The 25,071-nt window shown below is 38.1% G+C and overlaps 1 protein-coding gene across 1 annotated transcript in view; it reads left to right on the forward strand.

Moving 5' to 3' along the window:
• Positions 1–6,811: 6,811 nt before the first annotated feature.
• The window catches only part of slc6a11b (solute carrier family 6 member 11b), a 29,113-nt gene continuing 10,853 nt past the window's right edge, over positions 6,812–25,071 (forward strand). Inside the window, exons 1-7 of the mRNA XM_028447252.1 lie at positions 6,812–7,133; positions 7,556–7,783; positions 9,154–9,288; positions 9,432–9,572; positions 9,706–9,787; positions 12,876–13,008; positions 17,321–17,455. Of these exons, the coding sequence (XP_028303053.1) occupies positions 7,573–7,783; positions 9,154–9,288; positions 9,432–9,572; positions 9,706–9,787; positions 12,876–13,008; positions 17,321–17,455 (837 nt within the window). The 5' untranslated portion in view covers positions 6,812–7,133; positions 7,556–7,572. The remainder of the gene's footprint in view (positions 7,134–7,555; positions 7,784–9,153; positions 9,289–9,431; positions 9,573–9,705; positions 9,788–12,875; positions 13,009–17,320; positions 17,456–25,071) is intronic.

Consider the following 25,071-nt stretch of genomic DNA (forward strand, 5'->3'; position numbering starts at 1 on the left):
CCAGCTGGAGACCTCAGTAGACAGTGGCTTGTGAACACTCGTGGACTGCGTCCGAATAGTCCCTCCTATCTCCTTTCTTATCCACTTTTCCATTACCCCGTGGATGACGTCACGGTGTTAGGTGAGGAGTTAGGGAAAGGGGATCGTTTCACTATTTGACGTAATAATCAGACGGTTGCGAAGGTTAGTGACGACTGCCGTGGAAAAAAATCTACAAATTTCCAAAAATGGACACACTTTCCACTGATATAACCTAAAAAATCACAAGGTTTGAATGTAAATCAAAGGAAAAGATGCTACCAGGCTACGAGGAACAAAAGTGAAACTAAAAGAACATCACATTGAGAATGGCTGCTCACACTCACCTTCCACTCACTAATATGAATTATGTTGAATAAAACATAATGTGGCTAAAAATGTCTCTGATCCCTTTTTCTTGAACGACAGAGTGTATGTTTTATGTCAGTTATAATCTGATAATATGGCTGCATATCATAAAATATGGGTTTTAGATTATTTAAAGTTGTTCAAGGCATATTATTGCATCGATGATATAACTTACATGATTTCCGTCCCTTGTCGGTCATCGTGAGTTTCCGTAAGCGCTCGGGTGTGCGTGTCCTTTTAAATGTTGTCGCCGCAAGGAATTGTGGGTCAGCATTATCTCGTGTCCTTTGGTAACGGACGCATTAGTGTGTTCCAGGCTAAGAGGTTATAAAGCATTGAGCCTCCTTTCCTCAGCTAAAAGAGAACTTGAATGATTTTTATCATGGCCACCACTTAAACACTTCCGGGGGTTAAAGGAACAGTGGATAGAAAAAGAGATAGAAGGGACTATTCGAACACAGCCCTAGTCTGACTGTCATCTTGGTTGAGCTTGTGTGCTCGTGATACTCCTGTTTGTCTGTGAACGTCTTCATTTGTTTGGTTTATGTTGGAATTAGTGATTTCACTGAATCATTGAATGTTTGTTGTAAGTATTTCTCTTTTGGTTAAAGGAGTCGTTTGTTGTAACAAATAAACACAACATTATTTCTGAATTATACCTTGTACTTTTTATCCTGGTTTTGTTATTGTTCCTTTCCCACACTCCTAGATACCATCATAAGGAACGTAACGCTCTCCAGGATGAGGGATAGTTCTATTTGTTATGCAGGTGAGCATAGAGACAGATAGCCATGAGAAAAGGTTCATATATAATTATATATTAGGCTTACTTCCAAAAGCATTACTTCAGTGAGAAATTCTGAAAGCTTATAGATTTGATGAATATTTTTGAAATACAAATCACAGATTCATATGCCAGCTTAGAAAGATGGCAGACAGACAATGATGTAAGTCAGTAAGTCATGTCTGTTTAAAAAGTCTTTTTTTTTTTGTTGTATATTTAGCCTGTTCGAATGACTCTAAAAAGTCTGTAAATTTCTTTCTTTTTATTTATTTTTTTTACTTTGTCACTACAAAAGTGCAATCTTTTTTTAACACAGCAATGCATGTTTTGTTATTGCAACTAAATAAACAAATTTATTTTATTGCATAATTGTGACCATCACCAGCCCTCCATAGGGAAGGGTAAGAAACACTTTATTATAGGGAGGATATAAATAGAGAGGACAATGTTACACCTCGGTGAGGGGGCAGGGAAGAGGGAGTCAGGGTAGGAAATGGAAAGGGTGAGGAAGAGTTGACTGCTTTAAAGTGAGAGTGAGATGTGATGTTATAGTTGTGTATATTGTGCTTATTGTGTTGTGAAATCCGTTAAGGCATTCTGGTGGCAAGTGTGAAGCTTAGGTATAATGGTGGTGGCTGTGAACAGAGGGAAGGAGTGAGTGGTTATACCTAAAACGGGTATTTGGGATCAATGTGTCTAAGGTAAAGCCCAGTATGAGTTCATCCCACAGCCCAAAACATGCCAGTGCGTCCATGACCAATGTTTGTGCACGAACCTTTCTACGAACCCAAGTGCCGTCCCAGGGCCAAAGATGCAGCCAGACCAGCAGAAAGAACGGACGCCAAGGAGCCCCAGGCCAACCCCCCACGACCGAGCAGGCCCCCAGATGCCCCAGAGATCCCAAGCCGAGAGGCAGCCACTGCCCCCCACATACACACCGAGAAAGCCCCAAGGAGCCGAGGACCTAGCACACTCCACCACCGACCCCAACCCCCAACCCCAAGGCCCCCCACCAATACGCCTGCCAGTGAGCCCAGAGGCAGCAGTGACCAGAACCCAGGTCAGAAAGAAACGGAACAGAAACAGCACCGGCAGCAGCCCGCCCAAGGACGACGACCGCATCCCCAGCTACCAGGGGCACCAACAGGATGCTGCAAGTCGCCCCACCGGCCCCCAGGCGCATTGGCCGAGCCCCCCAGAGCACCCATTTTTAAATATAACGCTAAAAAATGTCTCGGTCTCCTCTTCTGTTTACACATATCATGCCATGTTTTCTCAGAGAGAAGTGGTCATGTGACCATGTACGTCACGTTCTGTGACGTGTATTTGCGGAAGAATTGTTTCCATAGCGCTTTTGCGACACATTTCAATATCGAAATGTCTGAAATTCCTCCTAGTTGAGTGTTTTTTTTCAAAATTCGGGTGTTTCCATGACCCGTTCCAAGGGTAATGGAAACAGCTACTGTCTCCAACTTTGCAGTCAAATAATTTTTCGTCACATTTGTTACGCTTCATTGGAAATTATTTACATTTTTTATATTGTATTGTGAGTATTTCGTAGCTTGAGCCCTACATCTAATGTCATATGGTTTCATGAGTTGGCTAATTTGTTACACCTCTACTGATGAATCTCCTTTTGGAATGTTGCTGTTACAGATTGGCACAAAGCGCACAGCCATGTCGTAGCTCATCATGCCAATCAGGGAGATCTGCTGCACCTGCAGAGTTGAGCACGGCTGTGAGCAGTTGGCAATCAGCTGGACTGGAGTTTATAAGAAGGGTTTTTCACTTTCAATTCAGTTACTGTGGGGACTCAGAAGGTTCTGCACCATATGCTGGCCTTTTTTTACCCCTTGGGGCACCTTTGGGAAAAAAACAAACAAAAAAAAAAGTTTCACTCTTTGCGCTTAGGTACCAAAATAATACCCTTCATAAAACTGTCACAAAAATGTTGCATAGAATTTTTCCCCCCAATTTTTTTTTAACTCCAGACCTAACCATAGATATTAAGTTTTCATTATATTTCTGTATTTAAAAAAATGACAGACACAAAATATGCATTAAAAAAAAGAAAAATAAAGTGCATTAATGGAACATTTGATATGAAGCTATCACAGACTTGAGTAGGTCAGTAATTGATAGAAACATTGATTTTGAGGCGTTATTACTTTTAGAGCTATGAGCATTTACTGAAAAGAATAACACTTTAGCTTCAGTACCAAAACCGTACCCTCCATGAAAGTGTCTTCAAAATGTCATATATACATATTTTCCCCCACTTTTTTCCTCATCAGATCTTTTCAACAACTCCAGACTTAACCATAGATATAAAGTTTCATTAAATTTCTGTATTTTTAATTTTTGACCTGTCATAAAAACACTTTTTTTCAATGATAAAAACACAAAATATGCCTTAAAATAAAAATAAGGTTAAGTAGGTCAACAATTGATAGGAACATTGATTTTGAGGCATTACTTTTTGAGCTATTCTTTGCACTTAAAGATGTAAGTCAAGTACTTTGGTTGTGGTCAACACCTCCCTTCTAATTTTGTGGCTTTCACCTTATTCAAATTTGCTCCCAATTTAATCTATCATTTTGATGTATTCAGTGGGTTGTCACCTTTTTGAAAGCAAATGCCCTTTTTTTTTTTTCTTTTGGTTTTTCAGTTTTGTTAGCTTCACCCATGACTGACTCTTGTGATTATTTTTGTACTGTGCTGAGCTCTTAAGCTCTGAGGGGGTGAAAAGTAAACTAAATAACCACACAGAAATACTTTATTAAATACTTATACACATGCTAACAAAGCACAGATTTGATTCCTATTCCTTTAACTGCTAACCAGGCCCAGCTTCTGATTATGTTGTGTATAGAAACATAAATAAAAGCCTGACTCTGCCCAAAAAGCGATGCCACAATGTGCCAGCCGCTTTGGGTGGCCTTGATTTTTATGCAGGGCACTTACTTTAAGCTTCTAATGGCGGGTGACCCTTGCGTGAAGGGACTCTTAGAGACTAGGTCAGGCTTTCAGAGTCAGGGGAGTTCCTGGTGCAACAAATCTATCATGCCTGGAAACCAGGCACCTAACTTGGGTATGAACAAATATCACAAATGCTGTTTTTAAGTTTGTAAAGGAGCAATTTTTCCAGCAGCATGAATTATTAAGACTTTATGATGAAGTGACCATACATCAGGGGCTGCTGACAGCAATCACTTAATCTTCTGTGAATGAAGAAATTGTCTTTAGTTAGATGCTGGGGTGCAGATTGACTTTCTGTGGGGACAAAGCGGTGTGAGTTGGAGTTGGTATGCTGCAAGCAAAGCCCTCAGAGCAACTGCACTGACAAAATAAAACCAGGTTGTTGACATTAATTTATAAATCAAACACCGCCACTGCCTCAATGAAGATTATAGGGCAAGACTTTTTCATGTTGTTCAATTGTAACCCTTTTGTAGTGCACATATTATGGTCAAAATAGGTAAGAAACAAAAATGTGATGGTGAACATATTGTTTTTTTTGTTTTTTTTAGTTCTTCCTAAAGTTGGCGCGACAACAAGCCTCTAAAGTTCAAATATTAGAAACCTCATAGCAAATCGGCCATGTTACTACAGATTTGCAACTACCAATAGCTACCCCCAACACTGAAAAAAGAATGTATACTCAAATCTATTGCAAATTGTGAAGTCAAATAATGTAAAACCCTTTAAATGGTTCTCCTGCCACATTTTTTTGCTAATTTTACACCAAACTTGATGCAGCACATTTCAGACTGTCCTAAACGCACAGTTCACACAGATTTTTGATTTGTTACAAATTGAACCTACAGTGCATCAGAATGTTTGTCTGTAAACAGTGATGTAAACATATTTGCTAATTTTTGCTTAATACATTTTCATTATTAATTAGAAAGATGACAGAATTTTCAGAAATGTATCTTAAAATTAATTTTTCTACAGCATTTTGAATTTTGCTACATTAAATATCAATTCATTTTTTATGGAGCCAATAAACCGTTGTTAAAAACAAATTACAATGTCTGATGAAGGGCTGACACCCAAAACGTCACTGTGGTGCAAATAAACTGGTGAGCAAATACAGCAGCCTGTGCGGACCTGGGTTTATTCTATGTGCAGTTTCTGATCCAGCACATTGTTTTAGGTCTGGGATGTGCATGTCGTCTTGCTATTTTTAAAAACAAATTACCAACATCTCTATGCTGTCTACATGCAATTATTGTATTTTTGTATTAATAACATAATTATTGCCAGCCGTTTTATATCTGCCTTTTCACGATAACAGCTGCTGTCTTGCACAAAGGTGACTGGCTTATTCAATCAGTGAAGCTAAATGTGATTGATTTCCATGTAATAATTAGATCAGTGACATTGAGGAATTCCATCCATCCATCTTCTCAGCATAATTAGCAGGGAGGCCCAGACTTTCCTCTCTTAGCCACTTGTTCCAGCTTTTTCTGGGGATCCCGAGCTGTTCCGTGGCCAACCGAGATACATAGTCTCTCTCCAGCGTGTCCTGGGTCTTCCTCAGGGTCTCTTTCCAGAGGGATGTTCCCTGAACACCTCTCCAGGGAGGCGTCCGGGGTGGATCCCAATAGGATGCCAGTACCACCTCATCTGTGTCTTCTCGATTCGGAGGAGCATCTCCTGGATGAATGAGCTTCTGACCCTATCTCTCAGGGAGAGCCCAGCCACCCTTTGAAGGAAACTCATTTCAGTCGCTTGTACTCGCGATCTTCTTTTGGTCATGACCCAAAGCTCATGACCAAAGTGAAGGTAGGAACGAAGATGGAACGGTAAATCAAGAGATCTGCCTTTTGCCTGTCGATATATCTCTATGTTCCTTCATGAAGTAGTTGTTGATTAATTGTGTTTGATTTCAGAATCAGAATTACTTTATTCACCCCAGTGAGAAATTACTTGACTTATTGTTAATTTATTGATTAATCGCAGTTGTAGAATTTCTGAGCTAGACAATGTTTTAAACATACTGTACCACTGAGTTGTCTCTTGCTAATGAACTCAGTTGCATGGAGCATTGTCTCTTGTGCCAGAACTTGAGTTCAAGCCTTAGCTGATGTAAAATTATAGAATGCCACGTTAGTTTTCCATTATCCTGCACTCTGGGTGTTGCTCAGAATTTGCTTTTTCCCTAAAATTGCCTGACCCTGACCATGCTGCAGCTGCTGTAATTCCCTCTTTGTCTTGGTGAACCGTCAATCACCCGAAATGTCAAATCAGCTTCCAAAAGGATCATGGTAACCATTAAGCTCCGCCCCTCAAGTGCGAACAGCCTTGCGAAGGACTGACAACTTGTTCGTGGCATCCCAAAGCTGTTATGCACACACTTGTAAAGATAGTTGTGTCTTTGGTATTGTTGAAACAACATTGTTTTTGGTTATAAAGATTGTTTGCCAACGAATTGGACAATCAGTGCAACAAAATCTGTCAAAGTCCATCTGTTTTCAATCCAAATCCCTGAATTTGTATTAAAAATACACTTTAAGTTTTATCAGTTGTGTGTTAAGGCTATAGCGTTTTCCCTATACTGGAAAAAGGTGGCATGTTGCTGCTCTAACTTCCTTCCTGTGCCGTGCTGAGTTCACACTCTGATGTGAGGTTACCACATGGCTTGTATCCAACTAGAGGAGCTTGAGAGCGCACCGCTCTGAGAGTGAGCGCAGTCGCAGGTTATTCATCCTCTAGTGCAAGACCTACCGCCACTCTTCCACGTCTAGGGTTGTCCTTTATTTAGATCAGGGACCCAAACTACAATTACTTGTCTTAGTGTGGACCCAGATTGTTTTTCTTTGACTTCTTTTGTCCTCTTTCTCCTCCTCTCACCCCTGACAGCCTTAAGCTTTCTTGCATTTTTCTAAAGGCGATTGTCAGTGCGCATCACCGCGGGAGCCAAAGGGAGCCTGAGCAACTGTTCCACAGGACACTGGTGAGTAGAGAGAGCTGTTTATCAAAGACTGTTATAACTATATTCTTATTCTATTCTTTAATAACTGAAGACAATACTTCTGTTTCCTTCTGTTGTTTTTAAAACATTGTTAACACTCAATATAGTTGCAAACTTTACACTAAAAGGTGAAAAAGTAAAAGACAAAGCTGTAGGTATATCTTTAATCATCATAACTTTTTCTTTTTAGTTAGTATAGGTTTAATACACAGATGCTTAATGAATTTATTGCATGAAAATTTGTATGCTCACAACACATAGTCTCGACATTGATTTGGGAGTGGTTTGTAATTAGACTTAGTCACTTATGTTACAAAAGAGGAACCACACGTCATTTTTGAGTGTAAATCTCATTGATCTGTTTGGACACTTTCTTATGTACTATCTTACTGTCTTTCTCTCAGAAGGCTGTGGGCGAGTCATGACAGCTGAGAAGAGTGGGCCTGTGATAAACGGTAAACCCGAGGATGGCAGAGACTCAGAAGGGTCGAGATCCAGCTTGGACGACAGAGAGTACAACGAGAGGGGTCATTGGAACAACAAGATCGAGTTCATCCTCTCTGTAGCCGGAGAGATCATCGGGCTGGGCAACGTCTGGAGATTTCCTTACCTCTGCTACAAGAATGGAGGAGGCAAGGTTTACCCCGCCATTGGAGCTTTCAAATGACATTAGATTGCATAAGATGATATCAAATACCTATAGGAGCTGGGATAGACTATACATATGACCATGTACTGGATTAGTAAAGTTCATATTAGAAGATAAAACAACACTTGATAAGCTAATGGATAGAAAAGAAAAGGTAGAATTTGATTATTCAAAGATTTTGGTCAAACCTGCTTTAAAATTTAGGCTGATGCTAAAACATGCAGGCCTCAGGTACAGACATTGAACATGCCCCTATTTATAAATGAATAATAATAAATCAAGACAACTCTAATTTAACTGAGTTTAAAAGGACATTACTTTGTCGCTGCAGTTTACAAAAGGCTACAAGAAATGCAATACGAAGGTTGTTTTATTTTCTCACTGAAAAGCTTTTTTACGCATGATCAGATCAATCTAATTATGATGGGTGGTTCCAGATATTTGATGTTTGTATAACAAAACACACCCGCCTGCCATCCTACCAGGTAATAAGTGTGGTTTACATGGCAAGGGTGGATATCTGATGATGCACACTAAACACATGAGCTGTAGATGTGCATAATGCAACACTGTCAACTTAAGGTTTTCATACTCTAAGACAAAAACAAAACTTTCATACATTAAGAATGTATTTTGTAGGAAAGCTTAAATGCACAATGTAAACTATCAACCCTAAACTTATAGATTTAGAGCTGATTGTAGAAGGTGTATTGCACAGTTTCAGATTATTTTCAAAATAAAACGGGTAAAACCTCATTCAGATAATGTGCGCTAAGATTGTAGAAGAACTGAGCGTAAATGGAGAACAATAAAACTCTAAATTCATTTGGACCTGTATAAAATGAGTCTGGAAGAATTCAATAATGGCTTGTTCAAGGTGAGGCAGCAAAATCTTTCTGAAATTATTGCTAAAGACGTCAACTCTCACACAAGCTGTTGACTGTTTTCTCTTGCACTTTTTGATCATGTAAACCACATTGAATTGCCTTGTGTATGAAATGCGCTATACAAATAAATTTGCCTAGCCTAAGTTCATAGCCTGTCATCTATAATGCATCATAATATCAATAAGCAGGTTAAGTCATGAGCTCCATTAGACTGCACAGTATGAGTCTATCTGGCCTCATAAGGTCATTTCACTGCAGGGCTGCAATTATAAAAGCAGCTTTCACATCATTTCTGCTAATTGTCTAAATTAGGTGGGTTAAAGATTTTAAAAGTTCACTACATGTAGTGGTAACCTATGACGACGTATGCAGGAAAAGAAAAAGGTTTAATACGTTCAAACTTCTGACCAGCCTCTCAGTGAGGAGCACAATAATAGATTAATTCAATGTTTTTGTGTGTCTACAGGAGCCTTTTTCGTTCCATATGTCATCTTTTTTGTTTGCTGCGGTATTCCTGTGTTTTTCCTGGAGACTGCACTGGGACAGTTCACAAGTGAGGGAGGCATCACATGCTGGAGGAAAGTCTGCCCACTATTTGAGGGTAAGAAAACAGCATTTTTTTTTTTTTTTAATCACAGCATCATCAGTACTCAACAAAAACAATTTTTTGCTATTTCTCTAAATGTTTAGGTTGAAGAAATTTGAGGACAAATTTCATTTACCAATAACTCTTCTACTTTACAGGTATTGGCTATGCAACACAGGTGATTGAAGCACATTTAAATGTGTACTATATCGTGATCCTCTCCTGGGCCATATTCTACCTCTTCAATTGCTTCACTACTGAGCTGCCCTGGGCGGGCTGCGGACACTATTGGAATACAGGTAGGAACATCGTGTGGCAACATAACTACTGTATATAGGTTTGTAAAAGTCAAAACAATACAGGCCAAATGTTCTTTACGTGTGATGTCCAATGACACTTTGGTGACACACTTTTGTGTTTGTGTATTTACAGAATATTGTGTTGACTATTATGGAGAGAATGCCACTAACATCACAAATGCCAACGCATCTTCTCCAGTCATTGAATTCTGGGAGTGAGTACATAATGTATTTATTTCCTTTGTTCTGTCAGTTTGCTGATTTTGTATTTTTTTTTGACTGCACAGCCTGTTTATATATCAGTCACATCACACAGTGCTACAGTCTTTCTGTGCCAAAATAATTAACACCCGAGGTCCACATTATTTTGAATTCTAACAGCAAACTTTGTCTATTCCACGAGTCACCTTTAGTGTATGAGATACAAATTGTAGATTTTGACAGCTCCTGACTGTTTTATTAACCTTTCCCTAATAATTAGTCGGCCCTATTCATATGTATGTGTCAGCAGGCCCTGTTAGGCCGGCTGTCTCCCAGCTAGAGCCATGTGTGTGGCAGCAGATCAAGCCTTGTCACTGTGTAATGCTGACTGCAAATCTGTAACCCTGCCAGTAGCCGTGTTTACACTGTGAGAGGAAAATCTCACTATGATCACAAAAGTCTACAACATCAAAAAAATGGAAATGGTTTTCATCATTGTGTAGATTACAATTTTTATTGGTATGTTGTGATGCGTAAAAACAGAGCTGAACCAGCATCCTAGCTAAACATAACCTGGAGGAAAGAAATGGCTGATGAGCCAACAGTTATATTGGCAAAAACAGACAAAGCATGTTAATGCTGAACAAATGCCAGACTGTACTGGGTGTCTTACTGTCATTTAAATAGTGACATTAATTACATATCTGTGAAGATTTTTGTCCTGGTTTTGCATATCAGGTTGCAAATATTTACCAATGACAAAGTTATGCATTTCCTCCTTTATTAATTATATTAAACAAACAAGAGCACTCAGAACGCAAATCTTTGCTAAGCGCCGAATAATCCGCTTTGTCAGATATTGGCGGTTATCTGAATCAGTGATCCTGATCATGACACCATGATCATTCACACTTAAAAGGCTTGGAAGAAATTAATATCCCCATTAATTATGATACAGTAGGTCCAAAAGTATGGGAACCCCCCCTTTGTTTTTTGTTTTTGTTTTTTTTAAACACGCAATCCAGTTTACCTCCTTACTGATATTATAACCCTAACCCAGGGGTCTGCAACCTTTACTCTCAAAGGAGCCATTTTGCCTCATCTCGCCTGGATTAAAATCCTTCCGGAGCCGAAAAATGATCTGCTCAATGAAGATAATACAGTGTATAAAATTCTATACAGTTAAAATAGTATCGAATAATTTTATGAGTTAATGATTTGAAGGGAATAACTTGAATTTGATAACACATGATCATATGTGACATGCTAATTTCTTGCAACATATCAATGTTTATTAATGTTGGCAATTAAATAAATCTTTCGCCACACAAATAAAATCTTTATTTTCTTCCAGAATAGTCTTTGGTTTGTTGATGTTGTAGGAGGTGAGAAGGTGGCTGAGTTATTGCACAATGTGATTTATTTTTAGATTAACTAATTTCTCATAATTTTATTTGTAGTTATTTTTACTCATCAATCAATACCCTCTGTAAAAGTTATTTATTTATTTTTTAAAGCTACAGGGAGCCATTGCAAAAGAGTCAAAGAGCCACATGAGGCTCCAGAGCCGCAGGTTGCAGACCCCTGCCCTAACCCAATCCAATAAACAAAACATGTGTCCGTTCACTTTGAAAGCAAAAATAAACAAAAATTAGTTATTTTTTTTAGCAAAAATTCATTTTCAGATAGTGTGCATATACAATCTCAGTACGATGCAAACTAACTGGGCTAAATTAAGAACCAATCCAACATGACTCTCAAATTTCATGAAGATTTGCAATTACGAACCGCAATATACATTTTTAAAATGTTGCCAATATTGAGAGAGAGGGATTTTTGTAATTTCAAACTGATCCAGAATCAGTACATTGGTCCAGATAATAGAATCTTTAATTGCTAACAGTCTATCTTTAGTTAAAATTTTAATTTTGGTTAAAATTTTGGTCAAAATCTCCCTTGGTGGAGTTAATAAAGCCCTGCCAAAGCAGAGTAAATTATAGTGAATTGAGAGGCAAGAACACATATAAAGTACATTTTTGATCATATAAATGTATTGTTTCTTCAATTGTCAAACATATTTCAATCACAAAGTTTTTATTCAACAACAAAAATGAAAATTGTCAAATAAAATATGAATTGCATCAAGTTAAACATTCAGTTATAGAGCAGTGTTTCACAGTTAATAGTTGTGTATGTATAACTCACAATTGAGAAATCTACTATGCACTAATCTAAATTCTCATACATATAAGAACCCACATTATCATGTTTACCCACATTAGTGTTTGCATGTTGCCCTTTGCCGGCAGGAACAAGGGGGGCCCTGTTGGGTCTTGCCTGTGGCTACCTACCAAGAACATGTCATGATGATCAATGGTTGGTCAGGAGCCCCAGCAGTGAACTCAGTGGCTAAGATTTGGCAGCACCATGTGGCTTGCTGCCGCTCAGACTCTTTCTTCTCATTCTCCATCAACTGTTGCTTGGCTGAGCTTTAACCAACAGGAAGTGCTCTATTGATTCATAACTCGACAAATGATGTAATTACCATTGATATTATGTTGGATATCGCACTCCTTCAGGTGTTATGTAGAAACACTTTAACAGATGCAGCAAAGTAGTCACTTATCTTATCAAAGGACACGTGAGAAACCAGATTTGGTTGGAGAATTCTTTAAAACTGGTTCATCACAAATGTTGATTAGTCTCAATTCAGTGTTAAATATTATTTTTGAGTTAGTTTCAGTGGATTCAATGAAGAAAGATTTTGAAAGAGATTTAGGTCATTTTAAATTAATTAAAATATGCCCATCTCTTCCTTTTTGCCCTGCTTCAACATGTTGAACACATTTACAGTCTCACCTCTTGATCAATAATCAACTCATCAATCATCTCATATTAGTAGCTGCCGGTTTTTTTTTTTTTTTTTAATGTTTTTGTTTCTATTAAATTGAAATTGTTAGAATTTCTTTTGTAATTTTTAAATTACCGTTAGCACCTCATTGTGAGTTGTTTCTCTCTCTCTCTCCACCAACCTGACTGTTACTGCAAAATACATTAACCCTGCAAAATGATACTTATATTTTGTGATCTGGTCCAAATCAGACGGAGAGTACTGAAGATATCAGATGGTATTGAACACATGGGGGGTATGCGCTGGGAGCTGGCCATGTGTCTGGCCCTGGCCTGGTTCATCTGCTACTTCTGCATCTGGAAAGGACCCAAGTCGACTGGCAAGGTGAGACTCTGTGTGCATGTTAACTGTGACCTAATAACTGGATGAATTGGAGTGAATCCCAGTACTTGGATATGTGTTTGATTAATTAAAAAACAACTTATTTGCGTTGTGCACCAATGTACCAATAGAATAAACCCAGTTTACATATACAGTATATTAATACTGGAGCTAACGTACTTCTGTATCACTGTAAAGTGTGATAACTGTCTCAATGGCTGTAAATTGTGAAAAAAAGGACTTCACAATGTGCACATATTTTGTTTATTGGGGTACTCTTTAGGTTCATCTCTACATGTTTATGTTGAAAATTCCTATGGCGTTTAGGGCTACAAATGGTAGTACATCGTGTTTCATTGATGTGGGGATTATGAGGAGGTTCTTGAAAAACTTTCCTTCCTATAAGAGTTTCCTGGATCCAGAATGTTTGAGAAAGTAATGCTTTGTTGTTGTTTTTTAATACAAAATTATAAATTCACATTCCTCTTGAAGGAAGATTCTTAATAGAAAAACTGAATGTCATTTCATTTGATGTCTTACACTCTTTGCATTTGAGGGTATTTTGCTTTTGGCGTTACAGCTGCCCTTAAAACCTCCTCACAAGTTCAAAGAGCCAAAATTGATATATGAAATACATGAAATATAAAGGGAGTTGAATACTAAAAGAAAGACTGGTTCATATTCTACATGGTGGAAAAAATCCCAAAACAAAATAAAACAGAAATACCCACATTTTCATGAAGTATATTTAGTTTGGCAGGCATGATTTTCCTCTTTATTGCTGGGCTTTTGCAACAAGATTAATTCCTGTATTCAGTGGAGTGAAGGAAAGTGTTCATGAGGAGCATGCAGAGTGTATCCCCAGGCTCCGCCCCCCTGCCCCACTCTCTGCTGCTTTGAGAAATAAACCACGGCTCCCTTCTGCAAGAGAGAGGTGCTTTTCTTTTCACAAAGCCGAGAGCCCATTCACTTCAGACTCTGATAAGCTGTTTGCTCTTGTTGGCTGTGTTTGTCTCACATTTAAGCCCTCCTGCTAGATTTACAATCAGGCAGGGGTCGGTTTGACCAGTAAATTTGTGGTGGCTTAAATGGTTATCCGTGCTGAGTGGGAAATAGCATGTGGAGCTTCAAAAGTTCATGAAGAGATTGAATATTGTACTTATCTCCAGAGCAATGGGCAACAAGAGGGAGAGAAGGTTTAGGGTGTGTAATGGTTTTATTTGACAAAGTGATAAAGGAAACTCCTGCTGTGGAGACACAGTTTCCCAGACTTTTCTTTGGATTAAGTGAACTGCAAAGAAATAGTCTTTTTTTTTTTCTTTTCTTATTTTGTAAATATGTGATAGATGTTTATGCTGTATATAGTTTAAACAGCAGCTCAAATTGGTTCTTTTTTTATTTCAAGTTTTTCAGGTTGCAAATATTTAGGAAAGCAAGAGAAGTAACTCGAATTGAGTTTAAGTCGAGGTTTGGTTTATTCAGACAAGGTTTTTCAGAAAATGTTTTATCTCCTTTAACTGCCTGTCTTAGTCAAATTTCCTGAAAAACCTGAATTAACAAAAACCTCAACTTAACATACTGTTAACAAATAAGACAAAATTAATCTCGCTGGAACTATTACATGGAAGTCAAGTGAAACTTCAAAAGAACCATCAAAGGTGATCAGCAGAACTCCTTTGAGGAAGACAGGAGATAAAAATTTCCTGAAAAACCTTGTTTGAATAAACAAAACCAACTTAACATTCTATTCAAAAACTAAGACAAAATGAATCTCACTGGAACCATTACTTGAATTGAGTTTCTGGGTGACTGAGTGGTCTCTTCTTTGGTCTCACAGTAAATTCATTTTAAGCAGAGCTTTACAAAGAGGCTCACCCTACTTTCCCTCCCAGAGGTGCACAAGTGTACACACAAATACACACACACAAGTACATGCTGTGTGTGTGTGCTCACTTGTAAGAAAATGCTGCTTGAAGTAGTGTAACAATGTTACATGGATGTAAGGTAATTGGTGCATAGTGTGTGTTGTTGGCGGTTCCTGTGAATGGGCTGTTTCATGTGTTCCGTCAATGTGCACACACCCAATCCTCTGGGGTGAATGAAACTGGATGAGTGTGTGCGTGCACTCGTGCACCTCTGTGCATGTTTTAAATAGAGGCACATTTTCCCACACTGCCAGCATCACTCCTCTGGGCTTCTCCTGTTTGGGAGACGGGGCCAGTGGAGCCTTCTTTTCTTTTTAGTCTTCTGGCCAGGATTTGTTGTGTCCTGTTCTGTCCTCAATTGGACTTTGACAGAGTGCCAGAAAGCCAGGGATGTATGATGCCCGCCTCTGCCTTCCAAGAGACCTGTAGTCTTTGTTTGGTGGGTTTGTACGAGTCTTGAGATGTTGAGCACAGTCCTGCAAAAACTGAGTAGAAAAGAGTGTTAGTGAGTTGCTTAAAAAGTGATGGATACCTTATAGGAGCAACTCCTAGACTAATGTAGTTAACATTATTCTGAAAGAAGAGGAAGTGCATGATTGGCTAGTAAAATATCAATTCATCACCATTTTTTTTTCTTCCTTTGTCTGACAATATTAAATATCGATATTTCTCCCCAGAATTGATATTTATACATGTACCGGCAAAATGTTCATTAAGGGTATATTTGGGATGTTGAAAATCATGGAATTTAAAGGTTGCAGTAGCTCACTTAATTTTCTATGTTGGTAGGGGTTTTCCTGTGCTCTATGAACAGCATAATAGCAGTGCTGAAATATTGCTAATTTTTGTTTAACATGTAGTGTGAATTATGAAGGACTTTCCACTCCGTTACCACAAAAAGGTACAACACAAGTTGGTCACAGCCGTCCCACACTGAGGTTCAACTCAATGGTTCCTGTTGGAATCCTTCAGGGTTCTTCATTGGCTTTTTAAAAAACATAAAAAAGTTGTTTGATAATGGAGTGGAAAGGAACATGGAAAGTGCTGAAACTTTGTCCATCGAACCTGCATTACAAAAAACTAGCGGAACTAGTTAAGCTAAGATTTTTCTGCTTTATTAAGCTATACACCTAACATTTCAGTGGGTAAAATGCTTCCTGAAAAATAAAAATAAAGAGGGCCTGGACATATTTTTCCCCAAGTGTTCCCCGATTGAAAGTTTTGCCCAATATATATTTCACCATGTCTACATATGTCGCCATAGGTTAGCACTACTTGTAGTGAAGTGTATGTTCATATGCAGGTGAAACAAGAGCACTCAGGGGCCTTTATTTATCAACCTTGCATGAAAACAGGTACAAATTTAAGTTCACGTTTGGTCGTACGACAGGAGTTGTGGGATTTATGAAACATTCGTATGTGACCAATCCCAGCTTACAAATGATCAAGTGTTCATAAATCTGGCAGCTGAATTCGATCGTCATTAACATGATACGTCCTCAAATCTTCCTGGTTCATAAGCCCCGCCCACTGAGGTCAAGCAAACACTGGCAAGAAAGGAAATCCTCACATCTGAGGTGGAGCAAAACGGAGATGCACTTTTTGACAGTATGAGATCTGATCATAGCGTACGCTCACGTCAAAATTGACAAATACCGAAGCTTGTGTGAATATGGTCAAATGCACGTCTCAGATCTGAATGTACGAACGGTTGATAAATGAGTGCCAGGGAGTGCAAACCTCTGCCAAGTGCCAAATAGTTACTGTATCTGGATCAGTGATCCTGATAATGGTACTGTGATCATTCACACTTTATTGACTTAAGAAATGTCAATCTCCATTAATAACAATACAATAGGTCCAAATCTATGGCCCTCCCCTTTTTTTTTTCTAAAAATCCCCATGAAGTGCGCATTTAGGATCTGATCCAGATGAAACTTGGTAGAGTAATAATTAAGAAACTCGACAGAGTTTAGTCAATTACGGACCGAAATCTGAATTGATGAGACACTAGATTCTCAGCAAAAAGGCGACACATGATGGTGTAAGATATTTGTTAAACTATGTTTGTAGTACATACTTCTCACAAAGGACGTCATTCCATTTTGTGTTATATTGCACATCTAACCAGTGTTACTGGTTAGATGTCTAGTTACTCTATAGTTGACTCGTATCAGGATGTGATGAGTGAAATCCACACACATAACTCGAGACAGTGACTGTCTTCGGGTTTGTAAAGTTATTTATTTATTTTTTCTGGTATCTGGCCACATTGTTTGGGACATATTTTACTGACGGCAAAGACTATATTTGAAATGGCTGCTGTTGGAATCTTTTTTTTTTTCCTTCTGTTGACACACATTTGTTCATATTTTTGTGTGTACCTGCAGGTTGTGTATGTCACAGCTACCTTCCCATATTTCATGTTGTTGATCCTGTTGATCCGAGGAGTGACACTACCTGGAGCTTTCGATGGCATCAAATTCTACCTCTACCCGGATATATCTCGTCTCTCTGACCCTCAGGTAGGTTTAAATATTTTAGGAGTGGCAATCACAACATGCAATATAAGAAAAGGTACACATGATTATGATAATCAAGGCATTTCTATTTATTTATTTTTTTTACAATTAAATGGTATAATGCAAGATTTGTATGAATCTATTAAGCAGAATAAATGGCAACTTCAGTCTTTATGACAAAGTTTGGATTATCTTTCAGAAATCACGTCTTTTTTTTTTCTTTATTCAATTGGTTACAGACAGTACAGAAAAGTACTACAGCATAACGTTATCTTAGTGTCTGCATTAGAATGATAGAGAACCCTAACATGAATCCCACTATCAGTCCCAGCAACCAATATTAGATGTAGTCACAAACAACTAAACTGTTACCTAGTAACATATAGCAACATACGTAAATGCTTAAAGTGCAGAGTCAAAACAGACAAAAACAGACAAAACGGAGTCAAATATTACACACACACAAACTTTAAAGAAGCGCTCCTGATGTCATCAGTAATAATAGTAAGGCTGTTGCCAATAGAAACCAGCAGTGGGTCCCACTGGTTTTATGGAATGCTGTCAAAGATCCCTTCTGTGAAAACCTGAACTTCTCCGACATTAGCATTGTAAAATGTCACGTAACCAGCTGTTATGAGTCGGGGGAGTGACATGTTTCCATTTGAGAAGCAAGCAGGGTGGTAAAAGCCATGACACGCTGAGTAGTATTTGGCAAATTATTAGTCGGGGGGGGGGGGGGGGGGGGGGGGTGAAAGAGCAGTCAGGGTTAGTTAGTTTGGTTCTAAATTTGTGTTGAGCCTGTTTGAGGGTTTGGAGTATATTGCCCCAAAAGTTGGTCAGCTTTGGGCACGTCCAGAACATGTGTGTAGGGTCGGCTGGGGACTGTTGACAGCGATTACAGGTATTGCTGTGACTGGGATATGTCTTTGCCAATTTAGCGTTAGTGAAATGGGCTCTATGAAGCACTTTTCATTGCAATAGACCGTGCCTGGCACTTATAGACGAAGAGTGAATCAGCTTTAAAATGTCCCTCCACTGGACCTCGAATATGTCTACCCCCAAGTCTTTTTCCCACGCATTTTTAGGTAACACAGAGGAGGCTGGATTCAGAAGTGCAATCTTATTGTAAATGACAGTTATCAGTCGTTTTTGTTGCAAGCTGAGAGACAGGAATTGGTCCATTTCAGCTTCACTGGGGCGGTTTGGGAAAAGTGTCTCATTGGGGAAGCTGTATTTCTCTGATAGAGAAGCAAAAGACATTAAGACATTTTCATTATATACAGTGGGTCATTAAGTGTTCTGAGACCCTTATCTGACCACACGCGTAAAGTAGGGTCAGAGCAGGAAGGAAGAAATGCATCATTATTTAAAACTGAAGCAAGAACCGAAACCCTATGTAAGCAATGCTGCTTCCTGAACTGGGTCCACATTTTAGTTGTATGGGTGACGACTGGATTAGGTGACACCAGATGGGGCACTTATGGGGAGCTGTGAGCAAATCAAAGAAAGCAAAGAACAGGAAGCAGATGATATCAGTGTGAGCCCAGGGAGGACAGACGTCTGCACCCCTGTCGTGGAGCCAGCATAGAAGTTTATTAACGTTCCAGGCCCAAACGTAGTAATGGTAATTCGGCAGTGCTAGTCCCCCTTCAGGCTTAGAAAGTTGATGAACATGTTTCTTAATACGGGCTGGTTTATTATGCCAAATGAAAGTAGTTTGTCGAGATTAGCAAAAAAGGATGCTTTAAGACAAATTGGGAGGTGTTGAAAATGATTGACAAATTTTGGAAGAATAACCATCTTGATGAGATTAACCCGGCCTGTAAGGGACAGGGAGAGGGCAGCCCATCTGGACAAGTCTGACTTGCACTTGTCTAATACCGGTCGAAAGTTCTTCAGGAAAAGTTATCTGAAGGAGCTGGTGGTAAACACCCCCAGGTACCTGAATCCCTCTTCAGCTATTTTGAAGTGAAATATGGATTGTGGAAGTGACCTCGCCAAATTGTTAACAAAAAAATAGCTCACTTTTCTGTATGTTCAGTTTATATCTTGATAGGTGCCCAAACTTATCTAAAATTGACAGAACTGAGGGGAGGGAGGATGATAAAATAAAAGGTCATCCGTTTATAAGGAGAGTTTGTGGACTATCACAAATCGAGTAATGCTCTCAAACCCAGCCTGGTTAGACATTATGTCTTTTTGAGCTAAAACATGCATTTTTAATGTATTTTTTGTTGTATCAACTTGTCTTATTTGTGCATGCTATGCTTTAAAAAGAAGGTAATGAAATTGATCAAATGAGAAACCAAAGGGTTTAATCGACACTTTGTAGGCTGCTATTAGAACAGGTGTTGTTACAGCCCTCTTAGAGCGAGCTCCGTATTGTCTACCCTTGTTGCATACTAAAAAAAAGATATTCACAGCACGTTTTTCAACAACTGTTACTGTGCTTGCAATAAAGTTTTTTTCACTAAATTGCATTTATTGAACATGTTATGAAATATGCCCCACTACCTTTATTAATTCACTTTAAATACAAGGACAGATGCAGCATGTCCTATTTAATTTATCTGCAAGTTGGTCTCACCCTTTATAATGTATCTACAAACTGAACTGATTAAAATCTAAAACGTTGGTTGACTAAGAAAATATCAAAGCGCAGAACCTTATCTTCACTTCACTTTACACCAAATTAATTTTCACAAAAGAGGCTTCCTTCATTCAAAATATTTTTTTCATACTAGAGGAGCTTTGCTGTGCTTTGTTGTTCTATACATTGTAACCTAGTAAAAAGCACCTTGTTTAGGATGTGAAGACCAAAAAACAATTCTCCAACTTCTCGACCTCTGCCAGGTTGCTTGGCAACAAAAGCACTTGAAAATCTCATTGAAAGGGGAGTCATGACAACGTGAGCTGAGTTAACCAAGATACTTTGTGTAGGTAGACATGTAGGTTAGTAGATGCTGTTAGTGGGTGAAAAGGGTGATGCTGTAGAATCTCATACACATCCTAGCTGTGACTATGACTACTTTACTGCCTCTTAGTGTCAAATAAAAGTTCTAGCTTTTATCGATTTTACAGATGAAATTTGCTGGATTGAGCTGTAGTCTAAAATAACTTGTGTCAATCAATGTTGACGATTGGCCAGCCGATGTCATATCATTCATTTGAGTTGAATAATTTCTATACACTGTGACCAATCATCTACATATCAATATGTATATCAGTTTCCTCAACTCCCCTTAACCATTACAATGCCATTGGACAAACCCATTTAAAACTGAATTCATTTTGTGCTTTAAAATCATGCATTTCTGATTCTGAGTGCTTAGACTAACATACACTACACACAATGAGTATATACTGTCTACTACATACTATAAGTATGATTAGGATGATGACCGTTCTCACTGATAATTCCAAGTTTCCCAAGATGCATTTTGAACCTACAACGACAAAAACCGTAGTACACTGAGGCTAAATATCTCTGTTGATTCGCCACCTTTGAAAGTTCTGAAAAATGTTTTAAGTGAGAAAGTGACCAAGTAGAATATCAACGTGTTGTCATTTGAAACATGAAACATGCAGAAACATATTTCATTCTGACATTTTGGAGGTTTTTGGAGACCCGCCATTGTGCTACTGACAAAACTTCCAGTTAACCTCAAAACAAGAGCCCTATTTACAAAAACTAAAGGAAGACAGGAAAAGATGCTGTCATTTTGAAAAGGGGATGTTTGACTTTTAGCTTGAAGCTGGTCCTGGGATGAGTTTCGATTTTCTGCTCGCAATGCATCATCGGCCAGTTGAGTATGACTAGTGTGCCCACTGTGCAAACTTCAAACATGTCCCGATATAGTATACATCCTGTATTTTTTCTCAATCTTTCCATTCTATGTATCTAATGTGAACTCACTACATACTCATTTTGACGTCATAATTAGTATTAGTACATCAGTATACAATTTTGAACACAGTCTAAGTTAGCTCTGTGTGCTTTAAGGCATTTACATTGTGTAGGCATCCTTAGAGTGCCTGGTCATAAAGCCACAAAAGATAAATACATGTAGAGTTTTAACTATTTCACTGCTTTAGTAAAGAAGATGCAATATTAATCTTTCAATTAACTTAATATAGAGTTTATTTTTCTAGGTGTTGGAAGTATTTTTTTTTTTTTTTAACTCTAACCAGTCCTTATAGAACGTCATGATCTTGTAATTGCAAAAATACAAATTTATAAAAGTGATATTTGTGGGATCGTGACATGTTTTGAAAATCCCAACACTTTCAAATCTTTATAATCAGTGTCTGTTGTGAAAATACACATGCAAAATATGATTTGTCTAAACTCTTTATCTGGTCAGAAGAAGTCCTCTTTACTTGGCTGTTTACTTCCTGTCAGTGTATGTTTTGGTCACTGAATTTTCCGTTCCAAATACGAGTGGTTATTTGATTTCCGTTTTCCAAATTCAAGGCATATTTCTTTATCAGGGTCAAGAAGGGTTGAACAAACACAAAAAAACATTATTATGATGAAACTGGAAGTTGTTGATTCCAAAATAAGAGCACGTATGAGGACGCTGCTGTTTTTCTGGAGCCAAAATTCATGAATTATCTCTATATTTTGCCTGCTGTTAAAAATGTCTTTAAAACCGTACTCCGAAATCATTTTTGAAATGGCAAAACAAGGTTTGTCATTTGCAGAAAATCTCACGTCTTGCTGAAAAACTCCCACTTCCACTTTGGTGCAATATTTTTACAGCAATCTCTGCAGATCACAAGCCTTGTTTTGCCATAATTCATATATTTTGGCACCACAGCGTCCTCATATACAGTATGTGCTCTTATCTTGAAAAGAACACCTTCTGGTCTCAACGTAATGAAAAACGAACCTTTTTTTTGGTTTAAGAAACAAAAAATGATAATCAACTGACTTTTAAATGTTTCTTTTTTCCTTCTTGACCCTTATGAAAAAATATGCCTTGAAATTTAATTTTCACTAAAATCAAATAACTCGTTTTTCCTTTTCTGAATGGAAATTTAAATGCCCAACACATGCACTGACCTACTTCCCTGTCACATTAAGCAAAATGACACAGTGAAGGTGAATTAACTTTCTAAGAACATATATCTGCTTATTCAGCTCAGGCTCATTCATGAAATGTCAGCACTGTTTATTCCTATTTGTTAATCTTTAAAACATGTTCATGAAAACTGACTGGCTTTGTTAATACAAGGGTTTATGATACAATGAAGGTGATGATGGTTGATCTAAAAATTGGAAGAGAAGGAAAGATCTGTCACACAGAAAAACAGTTAGTGAGTGAGAAAAAGAAGACTTACAAAAGCACACACACGGCGGCACAGGGACAGTGAAGGAAAGTGATAAAGAAGCGCTGCTCTTTGGCAGCGGACATTACTTGTGACACTGATGGTATATTGGCTTCCTCGGGAACAATCAGGCCTCTGTTCTCCTCACCGGGCTGTGCGGAGTGTGTGGGTCTGTAAAGAGAGTGGGCACCACCCTGCCACAAACTGTTTTTATGACTTCCTCCATTCTTTGCAGTCTTTATGTCTTCTGGCTGTCTTCCTCCCCATCGCCCTTCATCCACCCTGCACTGTATCACTCTTCCTCCTCACACTTCTCACACTGTCACACTCACTTCCCTTTCAGCAGGACTGCTTCAACTGTGTGTTTTACATTAGATTCAGACCCAAGTCTAAGACAATTAGTATATATTTGGTGGGATGATACACTGAGTTCACGATTCCGCATGTTCATGTGGAATTGTTGGGTTTTTTCTTAATAATTTTATATTTTGATGAGCGTTACAAGAACAACCGTTGTTGTAATTATCTATCGCTATTTAAATAACGTTGGGATGAGTTGATGGACAATAAGGGACTTGCAATAACTTGGAAAGGAAACAAGACCAAAAAAATTGCAGTTGGAAAAATATTCATGCTTTTATTTGACTTTTACTCTGGACATATTTATATACTTACTCGTTTTGCACTCAATTGGAATATGAAAAAATAAAACAAAAATCACAATCTGGTGAATAGTAGATTGTGTGGATTTTCACGATACCACTCATACATTGATGTTACATCTTGAGACGTTTTATTATCGCAATATCTTATTTCATGATGTATTGTCCAATCATTAGTGTATATATACCAACTTGCCTAAGTTGTATGTATTATCACTAAACCATAAATAGTATGGAATAGTAATGGTAGTTTAGGTAAATGAACGTAAATCGTAGAAAAACGTTGCTCAATGCCACAGTGTGGCTAGTTGACCAATTCCCAAATCGTAACAAATTTCTGTAAGAGTGTCTTGAGTAACTAACATTATTTCACTGTTTATTGTATTATCATTACTAAAACTTGTGATTTCAAAATGTACCTAGGGAAATAAATAGTAAATAGTCCTCTATTGTGTCAGTAGATGGGCTTGTAGGCTGGTGTGAAAATGTGTAAAATGTGTGGTCTTCTTCAGGACTTTCTGCTATAAATTATTCAAATGCAGCATGAAGTATTGATGGTGTGAAATCATTCTTAAATTAGAACACACGTATCTGCTGCATGGCCGTGCATAGCAGCGTCTTGGTTACTCTTACTCATCTTAAATATTAACTTGACCTTGTCTTGCTCTCTGCTTTTTAATTTCCCTCTTTATGTCATGTGAAGCCTTGAATTCTGGGTTTACTAATGTAACACTTATGGGTTCTTTTTTTAATCAGCATTTTTCTTTTTAAAAACATTCTTAAAAGTCAACAAAAGTTTCTGATTATCAACAAACTAATGGGATCAGTTTTGCTAACTCATTTCGAAATTCACAGGGAAAACAGTTTTCATTGAATAGGTCATAAAATATTTTTTAAAGACTGTTTAAAATTATAGTAACTCATTGAACATTGAGCAGCTCTAAACGTTAAATACTTGAAGGAATATGTTTGAAATAATTTACAGGCTGAGTAATTCTTGGTGGTATACTGAATAAAAAAAATGATTTTGCTGTAATTACTAATGTGAGTTGATGCTAAATATAAAAATATTCATGCATAAGTATAGTAAAAATAACTTCCGAGAACAGAATTGTCTATTTAATCACATACTTAGGTATTTTAAATCTTATTGTTTATCGAGAAGAACGTGAGGAGCACCAAGAGTGGCACATTTACATTACAAGAATGCTATCTTACAGCCAATTTCGTCAAGCTTTTACAGAGTAGAAAAAGTTTCCTGGAGCCACAGTCTCAACATAACCAAACACTCGCTGGCCAAATCAGACAACAACATCAACAAGTGATTCTTTCGGTGCCTGGGCCTTTAAGGTTGCACCGCGCTGTACGGCCATCAGCCGAGAGCGAACCAAAGGGAACATTAATGAACATTAGGAGAGAAAGGCCTGTTCTTCCACAGGAACAGTCTTGTGTTTGTGAGGTCACAGAAGTTACCGTGGTTACTCTCAGGAGGGAGCGAAGACCTTGCGTTTGTTGATTGTTTCTTGGTAGGGAAATGAGATTAGCGGCTGAATAGTGATGTGAGAGAGTTTTTAAAGAGGCATGCTGCATTAAGCTTGAATTAGCTAGCACAATATGCTATCCTGC

This window comes from Gouania willdenowi, chromosome 5, assembly GCF_900634775.1.
Source record: "Gouania willdenowi chromosome 5, fGouWil2.1, whole genome shotgun sequence".
NCBI classification, from domain to species: Eukaryota; Metazoa; Chordata; class Actinopteri; order Blenniiformes; family Gobiesocidae; genus Gouania; species Gouania willdenowi.